Source organism: Manis javanica, chromosome 1 (genome assembly GCF_040802235.1).
Source record: "Manis javanica isolate MJ-LG chromosome 1, MJ_LKY, whole genome shotgun sequence".
Taxonomy (NCBI): domain Eukaryota; kingdom Metazoa; phylum Chordata; class Mammalia; order Pholidota; family Manidae; genus Manis; species Manis javanica.
The window spans coordinates 166,924,107-166,950,992 of NC_133156.1; the positions used below are offsets into that span (position 1 = coordinate 166,924,107).

Genomic DNA, 26,886 nt, shown 5'->3' on the forward strand with positions numbered 1-26,886 from the left:
AATGTACTGAAAATTATTTAATTCTACACTTAAAATGGGTGAATTTTATGGTATATACTTCATATACCAATAGAGTTGCTCTTAAAAAATAAAGGAAGAATGAAGAAGAGGGAAGGGGGAGACACATGCAAAATTACAAAGGGCCAGACACTGTACATGTGAGCAGGCCAGCTGTGTCTGCTTGCCGGCATTTGTGGAGGTTAGGGTTCTAGCCTTCCAGAGACTGGGAGACAGAGGCTTATTCTTCCTGATGATTACATTTCAAAGGAATGGCTTTCAGGTCCTTCACAAACATCCTGCTGAGTTGTAGGAAATAACACATAGATCTCAAAGTGATGGAGGAAAGATTTAAAATTAAAAGCCCTTCTCAGTAAATGCTCTAAGAAAGTAAAGTCAGGGCCTCTGTCAGGTGTCCGCCAGAGCAAACCATAATTCTCGTGGCAGCAGTGAGCTTTCTCAGGTATTTTAATATGGGGGGCTGTTGCCATCCCAGGGACACAGCCTTAGGCTGCTAGGAGTCATGCTAGTGTATGGCCAGCTCCTAGTTGTACAGGTTTAGATGGAGTTGTGTGCTGAGAGTTCTGCAGTTCTTATGGTCCACATTCCACTGTTAAGTAAAATCTATTACGTTGAAAAACTAATGATTTAGTTTAATCTCTGTGATTGATGCATTCCTTCTTAAGTGAGGCAGTTAAAGACAAGGTAGGGAATGTTAGGTTTAGCCTGTAACTTAAAAAGAATTTTGTCTTCAGATCTCTGGGCGCTTCTAAATTCAAAACCTGTAGTTTCCAAGGTGGGAGCGCTGCCTCCTACCCTGCATACCAGATACATGCTCACTCCCTTCCTGGTACCAAAGGAGAAAGGCCAGGGCCTGACACCATATTTTAGATTCCAACTTGGTAAGTGGTGCACACCAAGGGTTAGCAAAGATGCTTTTCCCTTAGGGAGAACTGCATTGTTCCACACACAAACCAAAGACCTTACAGAAGGTTTGAAAGAGATACTGAGAATTCCACATACAGGGAAAACGAACAGAAAGGACAACTGCAACTGTTTACCTCAAACGCCTTTGGATAACTGCAAAGAAATGAGTTATCCAAATTAGCTATAGTTACGGCCTCAGTCACAGAAAATAGCTACCATAGAGACAGTCCTGAGATTCTACTGTAACCCCAAACTGTAATTACTGTTACTCCAGAGGAGCTACCATAGATGTGCTCTTTGAAAGTGTCCTAGAAATACATTGTGTCTAAATGTGGCAGATGTCTGCAGAATTATCATTGTACGGGTCCAATGTAACCGCTACATCCAACTTAGATAAGTACAATGTTTATTCAATGTACATACCCCAAATTTTTAATTCTAAATTGACTGTACTAAGTGCAATTGCTTCCGAATGCGCTGCATTTATGCACTAGCAAAACCCTTTTACTTAGACATAGAAATTTAGATTATTATAGTTAATGCAACCATTAACTCCATCACTTTAATAAAAATGACATTTCCTTCAGAATTATAGTATTCATATTGTTAACTATATTAACTAATAATACATGGTAATATACTAATAAGATCAAAACAGTGACATCAAAAAATCATTTCTAAAGTTCATATTCCTAAGTGTAAGAAATTTACTGGCTAGTTGTTTATAAAATACTCGTGTATATTTTATATATGAAATGTTAATATTCTTATGAAGTAATTTAAAGTTTATATAATACCTTTAATAGCTATTTTTTTTATTATAGACTAATAATCGCGTAAGTTTGGTATTAAATATAGGAAAGAGTTACATGCCAAACTATTTTCCCCAAAATGTGATTCTGGGCATTCAACATTACAAAAGCAGCGATTTGCTGTAACCCTAGAGGAGAAAGCACATTCCCCTAGGATTTAAGCAATTAAGGATATTCTTTTTTTAAAGGAGACTCCACTGCCGCCGTGTTGTCCCCCTCCCGTCCGCGCCGGTAACGGCTTTGGAGGCTCTCCGGCACGCCTCAGCCTCTGGGTGGCGGCGTGTTGCAGGAAAAACCACGGTCAGTCCAAAACCGGAGGCGCGCACCCACAGCGCGGACACCGCAGCCACTGTCCCCACGCCAAACCTCTGCGGACTCCGCCCGCCGTCCGGGCGCTCCTCCGCCGCTTCACAGAGGGTAGGGACCCGCCCCTGGAGGTGACTGACGGGCTGTATCCTCCAATGGCCAGCGCGCTCGGCCCCGGCGGGCTGGGCCAGGGCCGCGGCACGCGGAGGAATCTCTCTTGTCCTTTAGTCCCGGGCGAGGTGTTGCGGCCGGCGCCATTTTATCAAGCCGCCGGTCTCGGGTGCCGCCATGTTGGTGAGGAGAAATCACCGTTACGGCCACTGTCCAAATCCCCGCGACGGTGCACGCCGCGCGCCCGCTCCCCAGCCTCAGCCACCGGCGGCGAATAGAGACTAAAGCGGCAGCGCCGGCAGCGCGGGCCCGTGGCCCAGTGTTTGCAGTTAGAGCCCCACCTCTCTGGCGTGGTTGTTAATAGACTGGAAAGTCTGTGTCTGTGTCGCTCACTAGTAACCGTGAGTTTTTACCACCTCGTCACCTCGGCGGCGGCCGGGAGCAGGCACCCGCAGGCGGCGCAGGGGTCCTCCCAGACCTGCCCTCCAGCCCCGCCCCGTTCTTGACCAAACATGACAGACTCTGAACATGCAGGGCACGACAGGTCGGGAACCCTTGTCTGTCTTTCTGTCGGAGGAGAGGAGGGGACTGGGGCGGCGGGAGCGGGCCGGGCCGCGCGCCTCCTGCATGACTTGGACGTCTCTGTGTGGCCCCAGGGCCTTGGCGTGCGCCCTCCTGTCACCCAGGCCTCGGCAGCGGGGAGGCCGCCCGGCCGCGCCCGCCCCCCCCGGGGTCCCGGCCGGCCCCGCCCCGCCCCAGGAGAGCCCCCCGCCCCCGGGCTTGGGCCTGTCGGGCGCCCACGCGCTGGCTCCGGGCTGCGGTTCGGCCCGGCCTGGGGCTGGGCCACCCTCCACGTAGCACCAGCCGAACCTCGGATAACGAGTTTCAGTTGACGTCTCTGCCCTAGCACACTCCAAAAATAAACATGTCTTGGTTTTTTTTTTTTTTTTTTTTTTTTTTGTAAGGAAAATTTTCAGCAGCCCCAAAGGCTTTGTAGTTAAGCAGCCTTGCCCCTCGGAATTTGAGACGGCAGGTGTCAAGTTAAAAATGTTAACACCAAATACTTAGGATTTGCAAACAGTGTATACAGCACAGTCTCCTTGTGAAGTAAAAACTGGATGGATATGCAGTTCTACCTCGATTTTCTAAATAGTTTGTATAATTTGAACATTTAACAGATTCTGGTGGGGTTTTTTCCCTATGCCTAAAGATGCACATTTTTGGTTCCATTTAGTGGTTTGGTTTTGGACATATCAAGTTTTGTCTAGATTTTTGATTTATTGAAACAAAAAGGGCTTTCGTTTATTAAAATCACTGGAACAAAATCCATTGCATCTGATTCTTACTAGAATATTTAAAAATGTAGAACCTGGCGGTTACTCCTTTGTGAACAGAAGTAATCAGAAGTATCCGTTGTACTATAGACTGTATACGAATTGCTGAAGTGTTACTTGTGGAGTAATGTGATCTGCTTTTGGTAAAGCATTCCAAATGTTTTTCTTTTTTTTTAACCCGGAAGCAGAGCTCACAAGCATCACTGAACTTTGAAATATCTAAATATCTGGTAACCTTGAGAGGGATATTGATATTTCAACAACAGTGGTACTGTAATAATAAACCTCCAGGTGGCAAGTCCATTAAACATGTAGTCATTTCTAGAAAGTAAAAGACACTTAAAAAAATTGTGACTATATAAGCTTTCAATTTGACACCGTTCTCATGATTTTACATTGAATCATTAAAATGGGAAAATTGTTGGAATGGGTTAAGTAATGTCTTGAGAAGTTTCCCACTCTGAATGTCTATGGACCAACCAATGATGGCGTTTTGCTAATGCAGCATAAAATTCATTCTTTTGTATGGGAGAAGGTAATCTGTTCTCCTTGGCTCACAGAGCACTTCAATATATAAAAGTACCTATTCTACCTAATGAAGTAACCATGTTGCCAAATTCAGGTATCAAATAGTTCTGCTAGTAAAGAAGTGTGATGCCAGACTTAAAAAAAAATTAGAACTTTTAATTAGAACTCAATTTAAGAAAAAGTTAAAAAGTTAAAAGAAAATGCCAGTTCTTTGTAAGATATATTAACAGTTTAGTACTAAAAACTAAAGATTAAGCAGTAGTGATACTTAGTTTTTTTGTTTTATATTAGGACTAAGAAAATAATATTCTCTAGTGATTTCTGAGATAAAAAGTTCAGCTTTAGTTTAACTGAACTCGTTAATTGGCAATTGGCAGTAGTATTCTAAGGTAAAAAGAGATGGTTTATCTTTTTCACACATTTTTTTGTCAACCTTCATGAAAAACAAAACTACCTCAAAAAGCAAGTAGACTAGGTAACAGGAGAAATGGTTCTAGCCCCAGTTTTACTACCACTTATTTGTGAATTTGAGCAAATCTAGTTTCTTAATGGTAAGAAGGTTCTACAGGAATTTTTTCAAGTTCTACAAGATCACTGTTTCTCAGCCTTCTTTGGGGAGCTTTTTAAAAAGTATTGATATCATTTCCATTGGTATGAGCTTCAGCCTGGATTTTAAGATTTTTAAAATCTCCTCAGGTAATTCAAATATGCCAAATTGACAACACTGTACTAGATCCATGTTTCCCAATCTTAAACTAATCAGAATCACTTTGCAGAGTAAAAGCTTTTTGTCCTGCTGAGAGCAGCTGAGCCAGATCTCTAGGGAAGGATTATAGTAATCTGTATTTTTAAAAGGCTCCCCAGATAACTCTTAAAAGAAATCTGGGAAAAAAATGGACTAATACGTGGAATCTCCAAATATTCTATGCTTCCATATTATTTTGCACTGTAATAAAAGTTTCTGTGAATTAGGTGGAGAAAAATACATGAATTACGGTGTTTCGAACTAGGCATGGGACTGACATTTTTGAAAATTAAGGTATATTGTGAGTACAGGAAGAAAGTGTGATTTTTATTTACAACTGCTTTATTGTACAAATTAAAACATTGCTATTGCAGTTTACATGACAATGAGATTCTAAATGGAAATGGAAATTCATAGAAGGCACAATTTTTTTCTCCTTTAAAAATTGTTTTCTTGCACATTTTATATGGTGAACATTTTGCACGAGATTTGTTTACCAAATGAGTTAGCTTTTTTTTTAAAAAAATACACATTTTATGTACTTTCCTGGGGTGAAAACGTTGTGGGTTTTTTCGTTGTTTTTTTTTTAAGTGCTATTAATATAAAAATACCTATAAATAAACTTGTGGATATATATAGAATGTCAGTAAAGGACTTCTGCATAGATGCTGAGAAATAAAGAATAGAGGTGGATGAGTTGGGGGAAGCCAAAGGCGATAAAATTCTTGTCTCTCTTTTGATACATTCATCTTTGATCCAGTTCTCTTAAGCACAGCTCCAGCCACCTAGCTTTATATTTTAGCTGGATGTTGACTCAATTAAAACCGTTCACAAACAACTCTTAAATGCTAAATACTAAGTCTCTGCTTTAGATACATCTGCAGAAGAGTAGGAAAGATAAATATATACCAAGTAACTATTACATAATTTTCTGAAATATGCTAAAGGGAAAAAGTTTACAGAGTCTGCACTGGAAAAAAAAGATGATTTTAACTTGAACAGTGTAAGAGCTTGTGATCCACAGTCTTTGATTGTTAAGAGGTATGGATTGTACTTTCCTTTGGGAGGAGGTTGTTTTTCAACCATTATGAACAACCGTTCCACCTTCTTTTCCTCCTCTCTCCACTTTCTTCCCATGTAAAGCAAGAAAAACAAAACTGCAACTAGTTAACTGCAGCCAGTGCTTTCCCTCACTAAGCTATGAATTAATTTATTTTCAATGGTGAAATACACATATAAAATTTACCATCTTAACCATGTTAAGCCTCAGTTCAGTGGTAAGTACATTCCCATTGTAGGGTAGCTAATCTCCAGAATTCTCTTCATCTTGCAAAACTTAAACTCTATCAACTTATTTTTTATTCCTGAATCTACTAATTTATTGTTAAACCTATCAAAGTGAGTTTTTCTTTAGTAAATATAAAAACCTCAAGTTGTACATCATGTTCCAGTTTGATGTTGAAAAGCACTTTGACTCTTTAGGAAGACATTCTTCTTTTCCCAGCCCCTCAAAAATGAATTATTTCATTCACTTTTAAGTTTCATTTATTTTCATTCAACACACTATTCTGTGCCAAGTACAGTTTTACGCACTGGGGGAACAAATCTGAATACACCATCACTGAACTTGCTCTGCAGGATCTTATAATCTGGTGGGAGAATCAAATTGGTAAATGCATAGGTACAGCACCAGTGCTAAGTGGAGGTACAAACTGAGCACAGTGGTGGGCATAGATGGGGGCTTTAGGGAGGCATTGTGGGAAACTATGTCTGGAGGATGAATAAAAGTTGGGCTGAACAGAGACAGAAATATATGAAAAGCATGAAGAACTGAAATGGCATGATAGGTTCAGGGATGATAAAAGTGCTAATATGTGAAGCGTGTACAACATTTGGGGGAATGAGGAAAAGGCTTAAATGAGGATGTAAAGATCTCATAAAAGTTTTTTAAGCAGGAGAATGATCAGATGTATGTTTTTGGTATGATACTTGAAGGCTAGGAGGGAGTGGACTACAGTTGAAAGACAAGTGAGGGAGCTTTTAATCATTTTTGTTAAATATTAAGCACCTGATATTTAATATGTATGGGCTTGGGGAAAGCAGCAGGAAAGAAAAAAATCCTTGCCTAATGGAGCTTCTGTTTTCTTTGGAGAGAGAGACAATAAACATGAGAATGTTAGATGATGAAGGACACATCCTAGGTGTGTGGGGAGGATATTTCTATTTTAAATAGGGTGCTTAGGGAAGCACTTAATGAAAAAGTAGCAGTTGAGTAAACCTCTGCAATAAGAGAGCAATCCAGGCCCAGTACATCTTGGGAAAGAGCATTCTAGATAACAGAAGGTGGAGAAAGCCTAGAGCCAGCCATGAGCCCATGTAATTAAGTATAAAATGAGAGCAATGTGGCTAGGGGAAAGAATGAGCAAGGGAGAAGAGCAGTGGGATGAAGTTAGATGGGCAACGGGGGGCGATTGTATAGGCCTTGTAAAGCCATTGTAAGGAACTTGAATTTCACTCTGAGTGGCATGGAAGCCACTGGGGGATTTGAAAAAGGTGGGGCAGGGTTATGCTGTGATAAAAGTAAAAAGGAGGCTGCTTACAGTTATCGAGTGGCCAGGGTAGTGATAGTTTAGGCCAAGGAGGTGAAAATGGATTTTGGATATGGCTTGGAGGTAAAACCAATAGGATTTGCTGATGGATGGATGTGAAGCATGAAAGAAAGGAATGAATCAGAGGTACTGTGAAAGTCTAGAAATTGGGTAGTAAGGACCTGATCAAAAAGCATTGGCAATGAGAAAGCAAAAAGGCAATTCATGAGCGATTTCTTAGAATTGATTGAATTGAAGATAAAGATCTGGGAGTTTTCAGCAGAGTTAGTAGTTGAAATGATATCACCCAGGTATGTCTGTAGTGAGCCACCAAGAAGACAAGTTTTCTAGAAGCCAAGAAAGGAGAAAATTTCAAAGAAAGTATGATTACAGAGCAGGTAAAGGAAAGTAAGGGTTGAATAATTGGCCCCAAAATATACTAAATTAGTTAAAAACTTGGTTGAAAGAGTGCTGCAGGGTTTGGAAACAACTGGCCTTCAGGCCTACACTCTGCCAACACTGTTGTTTGGCTGACAGAATGTTTAAAAATATTTGTGTTTGAAAGCCATGAGCCTTGCCTTGTATTCTCCACTAGTCATGTAAAATGAGTATGAGATGTTTTCATCAGGGAGTGTATTCTCTCCATGTAGATGTTACATGGAAAGCCGAATTATCAAAAGTTTCCTAGTAAACAGGAGTATGGGATTTGAATGAGGAAGTTGATTATAAATGACTAGAATTTTAAATGGCGTCAGCCTCTGATAAAGTGATATTTCCATTTCCATAATATTTTTGCCAAGCGGATACTTGTTTCTGTTTGCCATACAGGATACCTCTCTTGTACACAGTGCTTATGTGGGCACTGCTCACCTTTGTTTCTCTCTTCTGTTTTTTGTCACTTTTGCTATCCAACTCTCCTTTCTGTTAGGCATGTTTCTATTCATTGCATGTTAATATCTTAAATTTAGTTAGTCATCTTTTCCTTAGTACTGTGTGTGTAACTTCCCTATATCTGTTCTGGTTCATTGTATTTTGGTTTCATGGTTGAACTTTCTGAGGGCATTCTTATTTCTATTATCTTTTTTGAGGTGTTTGGGTCCTTGGAAGTGTTACTTGATCGCTAAATGTTTGATAAAATTCAACGGTGAAGCCATTGGGTTCAGGCGTTTTGTTCTTAGGTAGTTTTTTGATTACCAATTCAATTTTGTTGCTGATAATTGGTCTGTCCAGATTTTCTGTTTCTTTCTGGGTCAGCCTTGGAGGGTTGTATTTTTCTAGAAAGTTGTCCAGTTAGCATATAATTTTTCATAGTATTCTCTAATAATTCTTTGTATTTCTGTGGTGTCTGTAGTGATTTTGCCTTTCTCAGTTCTGATTCTGCTTATGTGTGTAGACTTTTGTTCTTGATAAGTCTGGCTAGGGGTTTATCTATTTTGTCTATTTTCTCGAAGAACCAGCTCTTGCTTTCATTGATTTTTCTGTTGTTTTATTCTTCTCGATTTTATTTATTTCTGCTCTAATCTTTCTTATGTCCCCCCTTCTACTGACTTTGGGCCTCATTTGTTCTTTTTCATTAATTGTGAGTTTAGACTGCTTATATGGGATTGTTCTTCTTTCTTGAGGTAGGCATGTATTGCAATATACTTTCCTCTTAGCACGGACTTCACTATGTCCCACAGATTTTGCGGTGTTGAATTATTGTTGTCATTTGTCTCCATATATTGCTTGATCTCTGTTTTTATTTGGTCATTGACCCATTGGTTGTTTAGGAGCAGGTTATGAAGCCTCCATGTGTTTGTGGGATTTTTTATTTTCTTTGAGTAATTTATTTCTAGTTTCATACCTTTGTGGTCTGAGAAACTGGTTGGTACAATTTCAGTCTTTTTGAATTTACTGAGACTCGTTTTGTGGCCTAGCATATGTTCTATTCTTGAAAATGTCCCATGAGCACTTGAGAAGAATGTGTAATCTGTTGGTTTTGGGTATAGAGTTCTGTAGATGTCTGTTAGGTCCATCTGTTCTAATGTGTTGTTCAGTACCTCTGTCTCCTTACTTATTTTCTGTCTGGTTGAACTGTCCTTTGAAGTGAGTGTAGTGTTGAAGTCCCATAGAATGAATGCATTGCTTTCTATTTCCCCTTTTAATTCTGTTAGTATTTGTTTCACATATATATGTGCTCCTGTGTTGGGAGCATAGATATTTATAATGGTTATATCTTCTTGTTGGATTGACCCCTTTATCCTTATGTAATGTCCTTCTTTGTCTCTTGTTGCTATCTTTGTTTTGAAGTCTATTTTGTCTGATACAAGTACTGCAACTGCTACTTTTTTCTCTTTGTTAGTTCTATGAAATATCTTTTTCCATCCCTTCACTTTTAGTCTGTGTATGTCTTTGGGTTTAAAGTGAGTCTCTTGTAGGCAGCATATAGATGGGTCTTGATTTTTTATCCATTCAGTGACTCTGTGTCTTTTGATTGGTCCATTCAGACCATTTACATTTAGGGTGATTATCAATAGGTATGTACTTATTGCCATTGCAGGCTTTAGATTCGTGGTTACCAAAGGTTCAAGGTTAACTTCTTTACTGTCTGAGAGTCTAACTTAACTCACTTAATATGCTATTACAAACATAACCTAAAGGTTCTTTTTTTCTCCTCCTTTTTCTTCCTTCTCCATTCTTTGTATAGTAGGTATCACATTCTGTACTCTTTGTCTATCCCTTGTCTGACTTTGGGGGTAGTTGATTTAATTTTTGCATTTGCTTAGTATTTAACTGTTTTACTTTCTTTACTGTGGTTTTATTACCTCTGGTGACAGCTATTAAACCTTAGGAACACTTCCATCTATAGCAGTCCCTTCAAAATAGACTGTAGAGGTGGTTTGTGGGAGGTAAATTCTCTCAGATTTTGCTTATCTGGGAATTGTTTAATCCCTCCTTCAAATCTAAATGATAATCTTGCCGGATTAAGTATTCTTGGTTCTAGCTCCTTCTCCTTTATTGCATTAAATATATCATGCTGCTCCCTTCTGGCCTGTAAGGTTTCTGCTGAGAAATCTGTTAGCCTGATGGGCTTTCCTTTGTATGTGATCTTTTTTCTCTCTCTGGCTGCTTTAATAGTCTGTCCTTATCCTTGATCTTTGCCATTTTAATTACTATATGTCTTAGTGTTGTCTTCCTTGGGTCCCTTGTCTTGGGAGATATGTGGATCTCCATGGCCTGAGAGACTCTCTCCTTCCCCAGCCTGGGGAAGTTTTCAGCAATTACCTCCTCAAAGACACTTTCTATCCCTTTTTCTCTCTCTTCTTCTTCTTGTACCCCTATAATGTGAATATTATTCTGTTTGGATTGGTTACACGGTTCTCTCAATATTTCATTCCTAGAGATCCTTTTTTCTCTCTGTGCCTCAGCTTGTTTGTATTCCTTCTAATTTCTATTTCATTTAACGTTTCCTCCACCATATCTTATCTGCTTTTAAAACCTTCCATTGTATGTTTCATTTCTGATACTGTGTTCCTTAATGATTGAATCTCCACCCTGAATTCATTCCTGAGTTCTTGAATATTTTTCTGTACCTCCATGAGCATGTTTATGATTTTTATTTTGAAATCTCCTTCAGGAAAATTCATGTGTTCGATTTCATTTGAATCTTTCTCTGGTGTATTTATAATTTTGCTTTGAACCAGATTCCTTTGACATTTTGCATTTGTATGTGGCACCCTCTAGTGCCCAGAAGCTTTACCCTCTGGAGCTACTCAGCCCCTGGAGCAATGTTGGGTGTCACAGGGGAGCCATGTTGCTGCCTGGGGGAAGGAAAGAGCTGTTTTCTGCTTTCCATCTGCTATACCTGTCTCCACTACCAGAACCAGTGGGCCAAGAACACAGGTATAAGCCTCTATGCTTTGCATTTGTAGGTGCTGTAGGCGTGGCTTTCCTCTGGCTGGCCTGATGCCAGGGCAGGATTTGTGGGTTTGCAAGCTAGGTGCAGGGTGGCCAGGAGGAAGTGCAGCAGGCTGTATATCACGGAGGGGCACTTTGGAGCTGTGTAGCCAGCCAGGGGGCTGGAGCACCTGAAGATTGTGAAAGTTCCCAACCTGCTGGGCAGAGTGTACCTGGACAATTTTGTTTACCTGTCCTTTCTCCTGAGCAGTAAGCTGTATGCAATCCTTGCCCCTTTGGCAGCCCTCTCACTGTTAGGAAGTCTCTCAGACTGCCCACTTTTCTGTTGTCCTAGAGCAGCAGCTGGATAAGTATCCCTGTTCCACAAGTGGCTAGAATCTCAGTCTCTCCAGGTATTCTGCCTGTCTTAGCTTTCCAGCCCCCCTAATCATGAGAGCACCATGTAACGTAGGTTTGTGCTCCCAGAGCAGATCTCCAGAGCTAGGTGTTAGCTTTCCAGCCCTGCTAATCATGAGAGCACCATGTAACGTAGGTTTGTGCTCCCAGAGCAGATCTCCAGAGCTAGGTGTTCAGCAGTCCCAGGCCTCCCCTCCCTCCCTGCTCTGTTTCTCTTCCTCCCACCAGTGAGCTGGGGTGGGGGAAGGGCTTGAGTCCTGCAGGGCCATGGCTTTGGTAGTTACCCTGTTCCCTTAGGTTTATTCTTTTCTTCAGGTGTATGCAGTCTGGCGCGGTCCTCTTTCCTGTTGCTCTTTCACGATTAGTTGTGTTAATTATATTTTCGTATTATATGCGGTTTTAGGAGGAAGCCTCTGTCTCACCTCTCATGCTGCCATCTTTAATCCAATCCACTTCTATGAATTTTACCTTTAAGCCCCAAGATGGGAGATTCATTTTAAAATGGAGTCCTTCTTGCTTATCCTTATTCTGTTTGTATTTGCTCCATATAGACACAACAGATATTAATATATTCATTTTATAATTTAGGAAACAGATTTAGAGGGTAAATAACTTGTCTAAGGTAACTAAGCAACTGAGGGAGAACCACAGTCATGTCTTTGGCATTCAGTTTCAGTACTCTCTCTGCTGCCTCCATTGCCCTATAATGAAATAAACCTGATATCAGATTCTGGATTGGCATATTGGACCCTTACATTTATTTTTTTAGATATTACTTGGTCACAGGCAATTTCATCTTGTTTTATTATAAAATCTTCTATGACAAAGGCTTTTTCTAAATCTTTCAGTGTTAAAAATTGAGTTTATAAAAATTAACGTTTTCCTATTTGATTTTAAGAGAATTTGAAATCAATTAAAACTAGCTAACTTAGATCTGCAAGTTTTTAACAATAGAATACAATAATTTCTCTTTTGTAGATACGTTTTAAGCTATTAAGGGAATTTGTTGAAAATGCATAAAGGTCAGAACTGACACCTGTTTTGTTTAGATTTTCCTTGATTACTGGCTGTTGACAGTAAAATGTTAGCTCACTGGGGTTGAATGTGGGGTTGAGTTCTTTACAACCTGTACTCTTTGGCCCATATAAGAGGCTGTGGGTTGATTTCTTTTCTAGATCCTTAATATACATAGGAACCTGTTTTAAAATTTTATGTAAGTGAAAAGGGAACTAAAATGCATTTATGTAAGTAATGCCTACATATTTTGACTGTATATATGGCACCAAATACACACTTTCTCTGAATAGCAAATGTCTTAAGTGTGAAAACTAGTGTTTGACCAAAGCTGGGACTAATAAACCCAATCATCATCATAAATTAAACTTCTGGAATATGTGAATAAATCTGACATATTATCTCTCAAAGTATTCCAATTTATTAGAGTGGTCTAGTTTTAAAAATAGGACAGTACTATGCAGTAATGATTTCTCAGCCCTGTCTCCTGCTAGTTCACTCCTGATTTATCCTTTTCTTAGTTACTTTGGATCCTCAGGAATATCTGTTGTCACCATAAATCTCCATAAACACTAGGCATCATACTCCATCTTGTGTTTAATTCTTGTGTTCAGGAGACTTTGGTAATATGGGAGGCTTTCACACAAACTGTTGCTAAGTGTTGCTTAATGACAGGATAAAATAGAAATACCCTTGGAAACAGACTTCAAACTCTGTATACCCCAGCTTCTTTTCTGTTTTGGCTTGTTTCAGATAGGTTTTCATTGTTATTCTCTGAAAGGAAATTTTTCCTTGGAATCCATTTTCTTTGAATATAAAAACTTTCCCAGTTTCTATGAAAGTATCTTTCTTGCCTGAAGGGTTTCAGCTCAGGGCAAGTTCACTATGGATTCAGTGAGACTGAGAAATGACAAAGGAACATTCTTGGGGTAAAAGGATTTATACCTGGCTTTATTCTCCCGGTGGTAGATTGAGCACTAGAATCATGTCTGCATCCAGCAGTCTGCAGGTCCATAATCCACCTCCATCTCTGCCTCTGCTCAGAGCACTGGGCAGAGTAGTGACTCAGTCAATAATAGCTTATTGCCTGTGGGTGGGGAAGCATTGGCATAGCAGTAGACCAGTTATATCATCAAGTAGCTTTGGGCCAGGTGAGGATCCTGGCCATAGGAACTTCCATTTTCCTCACAGTACCTATAGTCTAGCATATCCATTCATTCAAATGCATGTATTTCAGGTAAACCACAAAAGGAAAGGGAAGTGTAGTTGAGGGTTACTTATCAGGTACAGTGCAAAGTAATTACATAACTTTATTAATCCTTAAATCTGTGGTGATAAATTGATTAATCTCATTTTGTAGATAAGGAAACTGAATATTAAGGAGTGAGATAATTTGTTCAAGCTCATATAGCTATTACATGACTGGGAAGCAGAATGTGAACCCAGATGTTCTGGCTCTAATGCTTTTGTTCTTCCACTCTACTATGATGTTTGTTTAAGCAATCAGTTTTAATATGCCTCAAGTTTAGTGCATTAAGTAGTCCTTTTAAGAAATCTTTTGTTGTTGGTTATTGTTCTTGTTTAACACTCCTACTTTAATTTTCAGGTTCAGGTGACTTCACGTTGCCAGAACCCTGGGTCCTTAGTAAATAAGAGGTGGTTTTTTGTTTGGATAATTTTTAACTTTAGGTGAAAACTGCTTTTGTAGCAGCCAACTGTCTTATTAGCATTCTACTCTGTTTTCTGGATATTGGTGCTTAGCTGCTTTTTATTTTAGCTAAACAGCAAACCTTATAACAACATAGCAATTTTTATTTCTTCCAGCATCTCTTTTCTTCCCTCTTCTGACTTTTATGTAGATGCTTTTACCTAGTAGGCTGTTATCTAAACTGCACCACTCTTTATATCAACTTGTCTGAGGCTCTGAAATGAAATATGGAGACCCTGTTTTCCAGAAAAATCACTTACCTTTTTGCCTCTTTTTAAACAAAATTTGTACAAAAAATTTGGACTAATTTCCTTTGAGCACTTAAAAAAATACTATTCAATAAAAGGAAACCCTATAGCATCTCACCAAGTCCCTTATATTAGTCCCACTAGTCTGGCTGGGTGCTGCCATTTCCTGACCAACATTAAAATTCCTGTGGAATTGAAGTAACTCATATTTACTTTTGCATGTCAGAAATGCAGCTTTCAGACCTTAACAGTTTTTATCACCCCTTACACTACCACTTAAACGTTGTGTGGATGAAGTTTCTTTTCTAACATTTTATTAATGGAAATGTCAAACATACAAAGATGTTGGAAAGGATTTTACAGGAAACACCCCAATATCCTATCTACCAGTTGGTGAGGCTCTTTAATAATGTAATTTACATCAGCTGCTATTAAGTGGTTTGGCTGCTTGCAGTTTCCTAAGACCAAACGTGTGTGACTATTAAGAAACATAGTGAAGAAACATGGAGAATCAGTCTTCCTGAGTGTGTATCGTAGCTGTCATCTGCTAGCAGAGTTAGTTAAGCTCTTTGTCTCCTCTCTTCTTCATCTGTTTAATGGGGATAATAATAGTATTTCATAGAGTTAACAGGATGATGAACTGATCTAACATGCATGACAGCATTAAGTGCTCAATAATTAATTATCATCATACTAGTTTTTATTTTTTTACTATAAATTTGAATCAAGATATTTTACTTCAGAATTACTGTTACTTTATCATGAACACATTAGCTAGAATTGAAGACAGACTTAGATAATAAAAGAATTAGACAAAAAATGTAGACTAAAAATTGCTGAGAATTATTATTTGTTAAAGTTAACAAATCCATAATCCTCTGATGGTCCCAGGCTTTTTAAAGGTTCTGTTCCAGGCAGTATTTTGGCCTTTATAGGGAAAACAACAAAGTTAGCTTATCCTTTTTTAGAAAAGAGACAGTTAAAATGGTTCTAGATTTGAATGATTACCGGACTTCTCAGACAGACTGGCACTATAGCGAATGTGAAAGGTGTGCTTCTTTAAAAAGTAGCCATTAGTTTTATTTATACTCTCTATTGTTTTTGTTCAGTGTTTTGTTGATATCTGTCCTTATATTTATCGTTTTTTCTTCTTCTTTTGGTTTTACCAATTACTAAGTTCTTTAGTTGAATGTTGGCTCATTTGTTTTTAACCTTTCTTATTTCTGAGAAATGTGTTTAAATAAAAACATGAATTTCTCTCTGAGGATTCCTTTTCTTTGTTTAGAAAGTCTTTTAATTAATAACTGCATGGTGTATTCACCAAATTTGTACTGGGAAGTTCACCAGGAAGTTACATTGTTTGAATTAAGGTGTTTCATTAATGTATCACTGATATATCCATTACCTGCATCAGAGTATACTGCCCTCTTGGAAAATTTTGAGGCAGAAATGATTGAGATTATGTGCTGCTACAATATAAAAATTGAACAGATTATTCATTCATATCCTTATTACTTTTTTTAAAATTTTGGTATCATTAATCTACAATTACATGAGGAACATTATGTTTACTAGACTCCCCCCATCACCAAGTTTCCCCCACATACCCCATTGGAGTCACTGTCAATCAGCACAGTAAGATGCTGTAGAATCACTACCTCCTCTCTGTGCTGTACAGCCTTCCCTGTGCCCCTCCCCGATTATGCATACTAATCGTAATGCCCCCTTTCTTCCCCCCCACCTTATCCCTCCCTTCACACCCATCCTCCCTGGTCCCTTTTCCCTTGGTAACTGTTAGTCCATTCTTGGGTTCTGTGAGTCTGCTGCTCTTTTGCTCCTTCAGTTTTTTCTTTGTTCTTATACTCCACAGATGAGTGAAATCATTTGATACTTGTCTTTCTCTGCCTGGCTTATTTCACTGAGCATCCATGTTGTTGCAAATGGTAGGATTTGTTTTCTTCTTATGGCTAAATATTCCATTGTGTATATGTACCACATCTTCTTTATCCATTCATCTACTGATGGACACTTAGGTTGCTTCCATTTCTTGGCTATTGTAAATAGTGCTGTGATAAACATAGGGGTGCATCTGTCTTTTTCAAACTGGGCTGCTGCATTTTTAGGATAAATTCCTAGGAGTGGAATTCCTGGGTCAGATAGTATTTCTATTTTCAGTTTTTTGAGGAATCTCCATACTGCTTTCCACAATGGTTGAACTAATTTACATGCCCACCAGCAGTGTAGGAGGGTTCCCCTTTCTCTACCCCTTTCTCTACATCCTTGCCAACATTTGTTGTTGTTTGTCTTTTAGATGGTGGCGATCCTTACTGGTGTGAGGTGATATCTCATTGTGATTTCAATTTGCATTTCTCTGATGACTAGCGATATGGAGCATCTTTTCATGTATCTGTTGGCCACCTGAATTTCTTCTTTGGAGAACTGTTCAGTTCCTCTGCCCATTTTTTAATTGGCTTATTTGCTTTTCCTTTGTTGAGGTGCATGAGCTCTTTATATATTTTGGATGTCAACCCTTTATTGGATCTGTCATTTATGAATATATTCTCCCATACTGTAGGATGCCTTTTCTGTTGGTGGTGTCCTTTGCTAGTGTCTATTGGTGGTGTCAGTTTTATGTAGTCCCAGTTGTTCATTTTTGCTTTTGTTTCCTTTGCCCAGGAAGATATGTTCATGGAGAAGTTGCTCATGTTTATGTCCAAGAGATTTTTGCCTATGTTTTTTTCTAAGAGTTTTATGGTTTCATGGCTTACATTCAGGTCTTTGATCCATTTCGAATTTACTTTTGTGTATGGGATTAGACAATGATCCAGTTTCATTCTCTTACATGTAGCTGTCCAGTTTTGCCAATGCCAGCTGTTGAAGAGGCTGTCATTTCCCCATTGTATGTCCATGGCTCCTTTATCATATATTAATTGACCGTATATGTTTGGGTTAATATCTGGACTCTCTATTCTGTTCCATTGGTCTGTGGGTCTGTTCTTGTGCTAGTACCAAATTGTCTTGATTACTGTGGCTTTGTAGTAGAGCTTGAAGTTGGGAAGCGAGATCCCCCTGCTTTATTCTTCCTTCTCAGGATTGCTTTGGCTATTCTGGGTCTTTTGTGGTTCCATATGAATTTTAAAAGTATTTGCTCTAGTTCATTGAAGAATGTTGTTGGTATTTTGATAGGCATTGCATTGAATCTGTACATTGCTTTGGGAAGGATGGCCATTTTGACAATATTAATTCTTTCTAACCAAGAGCATGGGATGAGTTTCCATTTGTTAGTGTCCTCTTTAATTTCTCTTAAGACTGTCTTGTAGTTTTCAGAGTATAGGTCTTTCATTTCCTTGGTTAGGTTTATTCCTAGGTATTTTATTCTTTTTGATGCAATTGTGAATGGAATTGTTTTCCTGATTTCTCTTTCTGTTAGTTCATCGTTAATGTATAGGAAAGGAACAGATTTATGTGTATTGATTTTGTGTCCTGCAACTCTGCTGAATTCCGGTATTAGTTCTAGTAGTTTTGGAGTGGAGTCTTTAGGGTTTTTTATGTACAGTATCATGTCATATGCAAATAGTGACAGTTTGACTTCTTCTTTAACAATCTGGATGCCTTGTATTTCTTTATTTTGTCTGATTGCCATGGCTAGGACCTCCAGTACTATGTTGAATAACACTGGGGAGAGTGGGCATACCTGTCTTGTTCCTGATCTTAGAGGAAAAGCTTTCAACTTCTCACTGTTAAGTATGATGTTTTCTGTGGGTTTGTCGTATATGGCCTTTATTATGTTGAGGTACTTGCCCTCTATACCCATTTTGTTAAGAGTTTTTATCATGAATGAATGTTGAATTTTGTCAAATGCTTTTTCAGGGTCTATGGAAATGATTATGTGGTTTTTGTCCTTCTTTTTGTTGATGTGGTGGATGATGTTGATGGATTTTCAAATGTTGTACCATCCTTGCATCCCTGACATGAATCCCACTTGGTCATGGTGTATGATCCTCTTGATATATTTTTGAATTTGGTTTGCTAATATTGTGTTGAGTATTTTTGCATGTATGTTCATCAGGGATATTGCTCTGTAATTTTCTTTTTTGATGGGGTCTTTGCCTGGTTTTGGTATTACAGTGATGCTAGCTTCAGAGAATGAGTTTGGAAGTATTCCCTCCTCTTCTGATTTTTGGAAAACTTTAAGGAGAATGGGTATTATGTCTTCTCTATATGTCTGGTAAAATTCAGCAGTGAATCCATCTGGCCCAGGGGTTTTGTTCTTGGGTAATTTTTTGATTATTGATTCAATTTCTTTGGTAGTAATTGGTCTGGTTAGATTTTATGTTTCTTCCTTGGTCAGTCTTGGAAAGTTGTATTTTTCTAGGAAGTTGTCCATTTCTTCCAGGTTTTCCAGCTTGTTAATGTACAGATTTTCATAGTATTCTCAAATAATTTTTTGTATTTCTGTGTGGTCTGTCATGATTTTTCCTTTCTCATTTCTGATTCTGTTGATGTGTGTAGATTCTCTTTTTCCCTTAATAAATCTCTTTAGGGGCTTATGTATTTTGTTTATTTTTTCAAAGAACCAGCTCTTGGTTTCATTGATTTTTTTCTATTGTTTTATTCTTCTCATTTATTTATTTCTTCTCTGATCTTTATTATGTCCCTCCTTCTGCTGAGTTTGGGCTTCATTTATTCTTCTTTTTCCAGTTTCAATAATTGTGACTTTAGACTATTCATTTGGAATTGTTCTTCCTTCTTTAAATAGGCCTGGATTGCTATATACTTTCCTCTTAGAACTGCCTTTGCTGCGTCCCACAGAAGTTGGGGCTTTATGCTCTTGTTGTCATTTGTCTCTATATATTGCTTGATCTCTGTTTTAATTTGGTCATTGATCCATTGATTATTTAGGAGCATGTTGTTAAGCCTCCATGTGTTTGTGAGCCTTTTTGTTTTCTTTGTACAATTTATTTCTAGTTTTATTCTTTAGTGGTATGAGAAGTTGGTTAGTAGAATTTCAGTCTTTTTGAATTTACTGAGGCTCTTTTTGTGGCCTAGTATGTAGTCTATTCTGGAAAATGTTTCATGTGCACTTGAGAAGAATGTGTATCCTGATGTTTTTGGGTGTAGAGCCCTGTAGATATCTATTAGGTTCATCTGTTCTAGTGTGTTGTTCAGTGCCTCTGTGTCCTTACTTATTTTCTGTCCAGTGGATCTATCCTTCAGAGTGAGTGGTGTGTTGAAGTCTTGTAGAACAAATGCATTGCATTCTATTTCCTCCTTTAATTCTGTTAGTATTTGTTTCACATATGTTGGTGCTCCTGTATTGGGTGCATATTTATTTATAATGATTATATCCTCTTGTTGGACTGACCCCTTTATCATTATGTAGTGTCCTTCTTTATCTCTTGTTACTGTCTTTGTTTTGAAGTCTATTTTGTCTGATACAAGTACTGCAACACCTGCTTTTTTCTCGCTATTATTTGCATGAAGTATCTTTTTCCATCCCTTGACTTTTAGTCTGTGTATGTCTTTGGGTTTGAGGTGAGTCTCTTGTAAGCAGCATATAGATGGGTCTTGCTTTTTCATCCTTTCTGTTACTCTGTGTCTTTTGATTGGTGAATTCAGTCCATTGACATTTAGGGTGATTATTGAAAGATATGTGCTTATTGCCATTGCAGGCTTTAGATTTGTGGTCACCAAAGGTTCAAGGGTAGCTTCTTTACTATCTAGCTGTCTAAGTTAACTCACTTATTAAGCTATTATAAACACAGTCTGATGATTCTTTATTCCTCTCCCTTCTTATTCCTCCTTCTCCATTCTTTATATGTTAGGTGTTTTATTCTTTACTCTTTTGTGTTTCCTTTGACTGTTTTTTGAGTAGTTAATTTTGGTTTTTGCCTTTAGTTAGTATTTGGTTGGTCTACTTTCTTTGGTGTGATTTTATTTTCTCTGTTGACATCTATTTAGCCTTCGGAGTGCTTCCATCTAGAGCAGTCCCTTTAAAATATCCTGTAGAGGTGGTTTGTGGGAGGCAAATTCCCTCAACTTTTGTTTGTCTGGGAATTGTTTAATCCCTCCTTCGTATTTAAATGATAATCATGCTGGATACAGTATTCTTGGTTCAAGGTCCTTCTGTTTCATTGCATTAAATATACCATGCCATTGTCTTCTGGCCTGTAAGGTTTCTATTGAGAAGTCTGATGATGACCTGATGAGTTTTCCTTTATAGGTGACCTTTTTTCTCTCTCTCGCTGCCTTCAGTACTCTGTCCTTGTCTTTGGTATTTGCCATTTTAATTATTATATGTCTTGGTGTTGTCCTCCCTGGGTCCCTTTTGTTGGGAGTTCTGTGGGCTTCCATGGTCTGAGAGACTGTTTTCTCCCCCAGTTTGTTCAATGACACTTTCTATCCCTTTTTCTCTCTCTTCTTCTTCTGGTACTCCTATAATGTGAATATTGTTCCATTTAGATTGGTCACACAGTTCTCTTAATATTCTTTCATTCCTGGAGATCCTTTTATCTCTCTCTGCCTCAGCTTCTCCGTATTCCTGTTCTCTGATTTCTGTTCCATTAATGGCCTCTTGCACCTCATCCAGTCTGCTATTAAGTCCTTCCAGAGATTGTTGTATTTCTGTATTCTCCCTCCCTACTTGCTCCTTTAGCTCTTGCATATTTCTCTGCATGTCCATCAGCATGGTTATGACCTCTATTTTGAATTCTTTTTCAGGAAGATTAGTTAAATCTGTCTCCCCATGCCCTCTCTTGGGGGTTGTCTGGGTATTTCTGGACTGGACCAAATTATTCTGCCTTTCCATGGTGATAGAGGTAGGTGTAGGCAGGTAGCATGTGTGTCAGCTGGGAGAACAATGTCTTTTCTTGTTTGCTGGTCACCTTGCCCTTCTCCGCTGCCTGTGTCGGTTACCTGCACGCCTGGGACAGCCTCTGGATTAATTCCCTAAGCTGCTGTGGGTGTGGTTAACATCAGTGTAGCCCAGAGCCCTGCGGGGAGTGGCAGGCTCACTGGGTGTGCTCTCCTGCTAGAGCGGTACCCCTTCATGTCTTGCTCCGGTTTCTTCTGCCTGCACTAGGCACCTGCACACCAACGGCAGCCTTTGGGTCTGGCACTGGTGGCTCTGCGCTGGGAGTAAATTCTCAGCAGCTGCTGGAGGTATGGCCGCTCCTGGGCTGCTCTGACCCCGCGGACATGCGCGGTCGCACCTGGGCTGCTCCACCGCCGCTGGGGGCTTGCGCAGCCACTCCCTGGCTGCTCCACCACTGCCTTGGGTGAGCGTGGCCGCTCTCCGGCTACTGGGCCACTGTGGTGGGGCCACGCCGGCTGGGGGAACAACTGGCAGGCTGCCTATTGCTGTGAGGGGCTTCAGGGCTGCGTTTCCACCCAGGGGGCTGGGGCGCCTGTCGTTCCTCAGGATTCCCAGCCTGCTGGGCTGAGTGTGCCGGGACGCTTCCATGCAGGTGTTAGGCCTCTGTCCCTTTAAGACTTTCAAAAAAGCATTCACTTTTCATTTGTCCCAGGGGAGCCGGTTGTGAGGACCCGCTCACAGATTTTGCTTTTCCGTTTCTCTAATATCCAGCACACCATGCAGTGTGAGTCTGAGCTCCTGATGCAGCTTACTAGAGCTGGTTGTTTAGCAGTCCTGGGCTTCACTCCCTCCCTGCTCCGACTCCTTTCCTCCCACTGGGGAGCTGGGGTTGGGGGAGTGCTCGGGTCCCGCCCATCCGCAGCTTGTATCTTACCCTGTTGGTGAGATGCTGAGTTGTCGCAGATGTAGATGTAGCCTGGCTGTTGTACTGTATCCACTGGTCTCTCTTTTAGGAATAGTTGTATTAGTTGTATTTTCAAAAATATATATGGTTTTGGGAGCAGATTTCTGCTGCACTACTCACACCACCATCTTGGCTCCTCCTCCATATCCTTATTACTTTTAAGGAAAATCCTTACCCTAGTCAAAGGAATGGCCTCAGCAATAATGAGGTGACATTTTAAAGTTATAAATTATGGGAATGTTTGTAATATTCATGGAGGATTGCCTGAAGGGTAACAGTCTTTTCATGACTATTTATTAGTAGTTTCCAGATAATTTTTTTTTGCCTCAACACTGTTGGAGAAAAACATTCTCATCAATGATGAAATGTGTGTATTTCAGTGAGGAATGTCTACCAGGTTCCCCAGATAGGTTCCATTCTTCTTTTGTCCTCATGGGGGATTATTGCAGCAGCATCTTAACTGCTTTCAAGCATTTGTTTTATTTTCACTCTAGATCTGCATATTACTCTGTTATCTTTCAGAGTGGACACCCAATTACATCACCTCCTTTCCTAGAACCATTTCAGTGCTTTCTCATTTCTCTTAGGATAAACTCCAAACGTGGTCAAAGTTCTGTGTGATATACTACTACCCATCAGTCCAGCATAATTGTGAACCAGCTGCCCCCTTTTACTTTATGATCTAGTGACATTGGCCTTGTCATGGTTTCTCAGTTCTACACAGAAATTTTGCTCATCCTGTTTCCTCTGTCTGGGAAAGAGGTCCTTCCCCTACCCCTTATCTCTCAGGCTGACTCCTCTCCTCAGTTCATTTATGACTTCCTCAGGGAGAGTCTTCCCAATTTCCCTGACAGGTGGTTTTCCTCTATTATGTGTGCAGTCACCACTGTTTACCTCCATATACTTGTATGGTTGTCATTTTATATTTGTGTGATTCTTTGGTTGATGTCTGTCTCCCTACCACTAGTTTGAAAACTTCTTCAAAGAAGGAACCATGTTTCTTTCCTGTTTATCATTGTATACCTACTGAGAAGGTGGTGAATAAATATATATTAAATGAATTAATGCCTTTTGATTTTCTTTTTCTTTTCTTTTTTTTTTTTGCTGGGGAGATCAAACAGTTGTATTCTTGGACAGTGTTACTTTGTTTTCTCATATAAATTGCTTTTTCTCAGTTGAACTTTGGCAGCATGCCCTTGGCTCAAATGGGGTTTGCTGTAAGTGATAAACTGTTGTATTGTTTCTGTGGACACTCTTGAGAATAGTGCCATTGTATCAAATACTATCCCTTGTATCAGGTAATACTTTCTTTATGAGGACTCAAAGGAGGAATTTATCTTTGGTTTCAGGTCTGGAAAATACTGCTTCTCTTGAGCAACTGGTCTGTTTTTGTCTTGGAAGCACTCCTGTCTTATACTTAATCCTGTTTCCTGAAGCTCAGAGCCAAATTTGCAGTTTACGGCCTAAAATTAGTCAGGGATTTCTGGTATATCCCTGTGTAAACTAATCTCAGTCTCAGCTTCATCTTAATCTTTACAATTTTAATATACTCTATATCCTGTTCAATAAAAGGCTCTATAAATAGCTTTCAAAAAATAATAAAACTCCACCAGAGAGTTTTTTTTTAAGATAATCTACTTGCTGGATAAGAAATGAATTTACTGTGTCTCTCTATGTGAAAGTGGGAGGGATAAAGAGGAAAATAAAAATTCTTTTATGTATTGGGAGGAATTCTAGGTTTTATGTTCTGATTGGGTCATTTGAGAACTAGAAATTCTTCTTTTTGATTTTTTTTTCTGCTTATGTCACAAAAAATGGGCATTACTTTATAAAGAGGTCTGAGTTGAGATATGAATGTATCTGTTAGGCTCAGGGATATACAGTTGGCACTTTTGTGTGCACAGGCTCTGAGCTTGGCAGAATTTTAACAATTGTCTCTTAGTCCTACCCATATAGAACAGCAGGTTATATGTTCACTGCTCTATGGGTTATGATCTTTGCAGGAGTTCTGATCAAAGGCCTTGTATTTAGCCTGACAGAGTATCAGAGTCCCTTGGTTTTCCTTCTGTTGCAATATAAATTTTTTGTATCATCTGATGAAATAACAGTAATGTGCCATAACATGTATGACTATGGAGACCAGGCCTTGGAAGAGTGTGAGACAAGAGTAGCCAGGACTTATAAGGAGAGCCTGTAAGGCACTTGAGAGTGATGACCAAGTAGTCTCCCACTTTGACCAGGAGATCAAATCAAATCTTAAAACAGATTTCCATGTCCACCTTTGATAGCCGAGTTGTTGTTTGTTTTAGTTTGAATATAGATTGTTCAACTTTGTGGTATTTCTGCATGGATAGCAGGAAGTATTAGCAATATTTTTTTATTTTTTTCTTGGCTTGTCAGCAAGAAATCTCAAGCTGTGCTATTATCCACAATTACTTGGATTACTGACTTTTGCTTGTTGTATATCTAGGGCTTTATAGTATTATGTATCTTATAAGTCCATGTTATTAACTAATTTTTGATGAATTTTTCAAGTTATAAGACCCCTGTAATTGAAAATACACCTCCAATGATACTAGTATAAAGGCAACATCCTTTTTTTCTCCATGGAGATCATTGTCCCTTCAGACACTCCCAGAGGAGCATGGTCTCCTGAAGAAGACAGGAAGGACATATCTAAAACTGTCTAATTGTTACATTTTTACACTTAGTTATCTGTGTATGCAAGTTAGGTTTTGATGAGGCAAATATGAGTAAGCATGTTGTTGATTCAAGAAATAAAGATTAGAATGGCCACATATAGTTGTAAAAAATCACAGTGGAATTACTTGTAACAAAAGTTACTAAGAAAAGAATTCTCCATTATCTCTGGGGTGCAGATAACTTACATAGAGTTAACCAAAATTTGCAGAGGTTGTCATAGGACTATGGAGGATGTTAGGCTGATTAAAAGTTGTAATTTCATGTATATATTTGTATCAAGTCCCATTTCTAAAGGAATTTATATTTGGGTTGAGTCTTTGACAAATTCTAAAAATGGCTTAAGGAGTAAAACAAATCAAGTAAAAATTGCCATGGCTGTAGATAGTCAAAAAGGGGTTAAGCTTAGTTTCTGCAAAACAAATACGTTCCAGAAGGTGTAAGAACACTTTGAAAATACCCATCAGATGTTACCACCAGTAAAGTGTAAAGGGAAACTTTTTCTGAACAGTATGACTGAACAGTATTTCTTTGAGGGGGAAATATATAGTTTGGGGAGGGGTGAGGTAGGGAGTTAGGTATGGCTTAATAAGGAAGATCAGATGTAAGCTATATAGGTTGAGGGAAAAGATCAGGGTAGGCATGGGCAAATCCAAAACTCACGCAAGTTTTCTGCCAAGCATGCTAACAGATTCAGCCAGGAAGATTCAGACAGTTCATTACTTACACAGACAACAAATGCATGATCTGCATGGTGTCAGCTCCACATGTCCCTCATCCCAGTCAGTAACCCTGAAATCAAAAGGCCAGACTATTTTAGACATGGGGAATGGTGGGAGAGGTGCTAAGGAACAGGTGCAATTTGAGGAGACAATAGGAAAGTGAGGAGAAATAGCCTTGTAGCAGCACCGCCCAAGGCTGCCTATTTTTCCATATTCTGGAGGATGACGGCATTCTGCCAAGGCTTAGGTCAGCCTGTGGTTGAGTCTTACCTGTATGGCCTCTGTGGAGACATGTAAGGTGTCGGCATCAGTACAGAGCAGTTCTCCTAAATTGTCATCCATGGTAAAGGAGAAATGATAGGGTGAATTAGAACAAAAGCACGGAGAGAAAATTATTACAAGCAATAGTTTCAAGAAGCTAGGAAATTTGTGTTCTATTGGTCTTAGGATAACCAGCCTACTCTAAGGTTGTATGCTCCTGTCTTGGACTGTGAAGAAATCCTGGGCATCCTAACACAGTCACTTGGTACTGAAAATTGATTCTAAAAAACATCTTTTTTTGTGGTGATCCTATCAACCTATCCCAGAGAGCTTGTGTTGACAAGTAATGTCTTTGTAATATCATCTATCAGGAGTACTTGTATAGTCTTATTGAGGCTTTTTTGTTTCTTCCAGAAGACTCAGTTTCTGATCTGTAGCTTGTAATAAGAGCCTTTAGACAAGTGTAAGGAAAAAGCAGAAACTACCTCTGGAGGTAAGACTGAATAGTTTGGGTTACTTTATTTTAATAGCCAACAATATCAGAATGGAGAAAAGTAGAATCCTCTATGAGACATGTCAGTGTGTAAGGATTTAGTGAATAATTTAGCTCAAAATAAGATGATGGACAGTGAGGGCATTAACCAGTTCAGAGTCTTTTATATCATGGTGCTCTATGGTTTTCTCTAGTTGTCTCCAATCTAGATGTACATCTAGAGATAAAACCTTTTTAAACTTTATTTAATAGAGATAAAATTCACCCTTTTAAAATATACAATTCACTGGTTTTTAGGATGGTCACAGAGTTGTGCAGCCA

The 26,886-nt window shown here is 39.1% G+C and overlaps 1 protein-coding gene across 3 annotated transcripts in view; it reads left to right on the forward strand.

Moving 5' to 3' along the window:
• Window positions 1-1,264: 1,264 nt before the first annotated feature.
• Window positions 1,265-26,886, forward strand: part of ZC3H6 (zinc finger CCCH-type containing 6) — a 67,862-nt gene continuing 42,240 nt past the window's right edge. Inside the window, exon 1 of one of the 3 annotated variants that reach the window (XM_073240985.1) lies at window positions 1,265-2,336. Coding sequence is in view for 1 of the 3 variants with exons in the window: in XM_017659773.3 (XP_017515262.3) it covers window positions 2,666-2,697 (32 nt within the window). In the remaining 2 variants the exon portion in view is untranslated. Of the gene's footprint in view, window positions 2,698-19,275; window positions 26,566-26,886 lie in introns of those variants that run through there. The other 2 variants (XM_017659773.3, XM_073240990.1) reach the window with 2 other exon arrangements.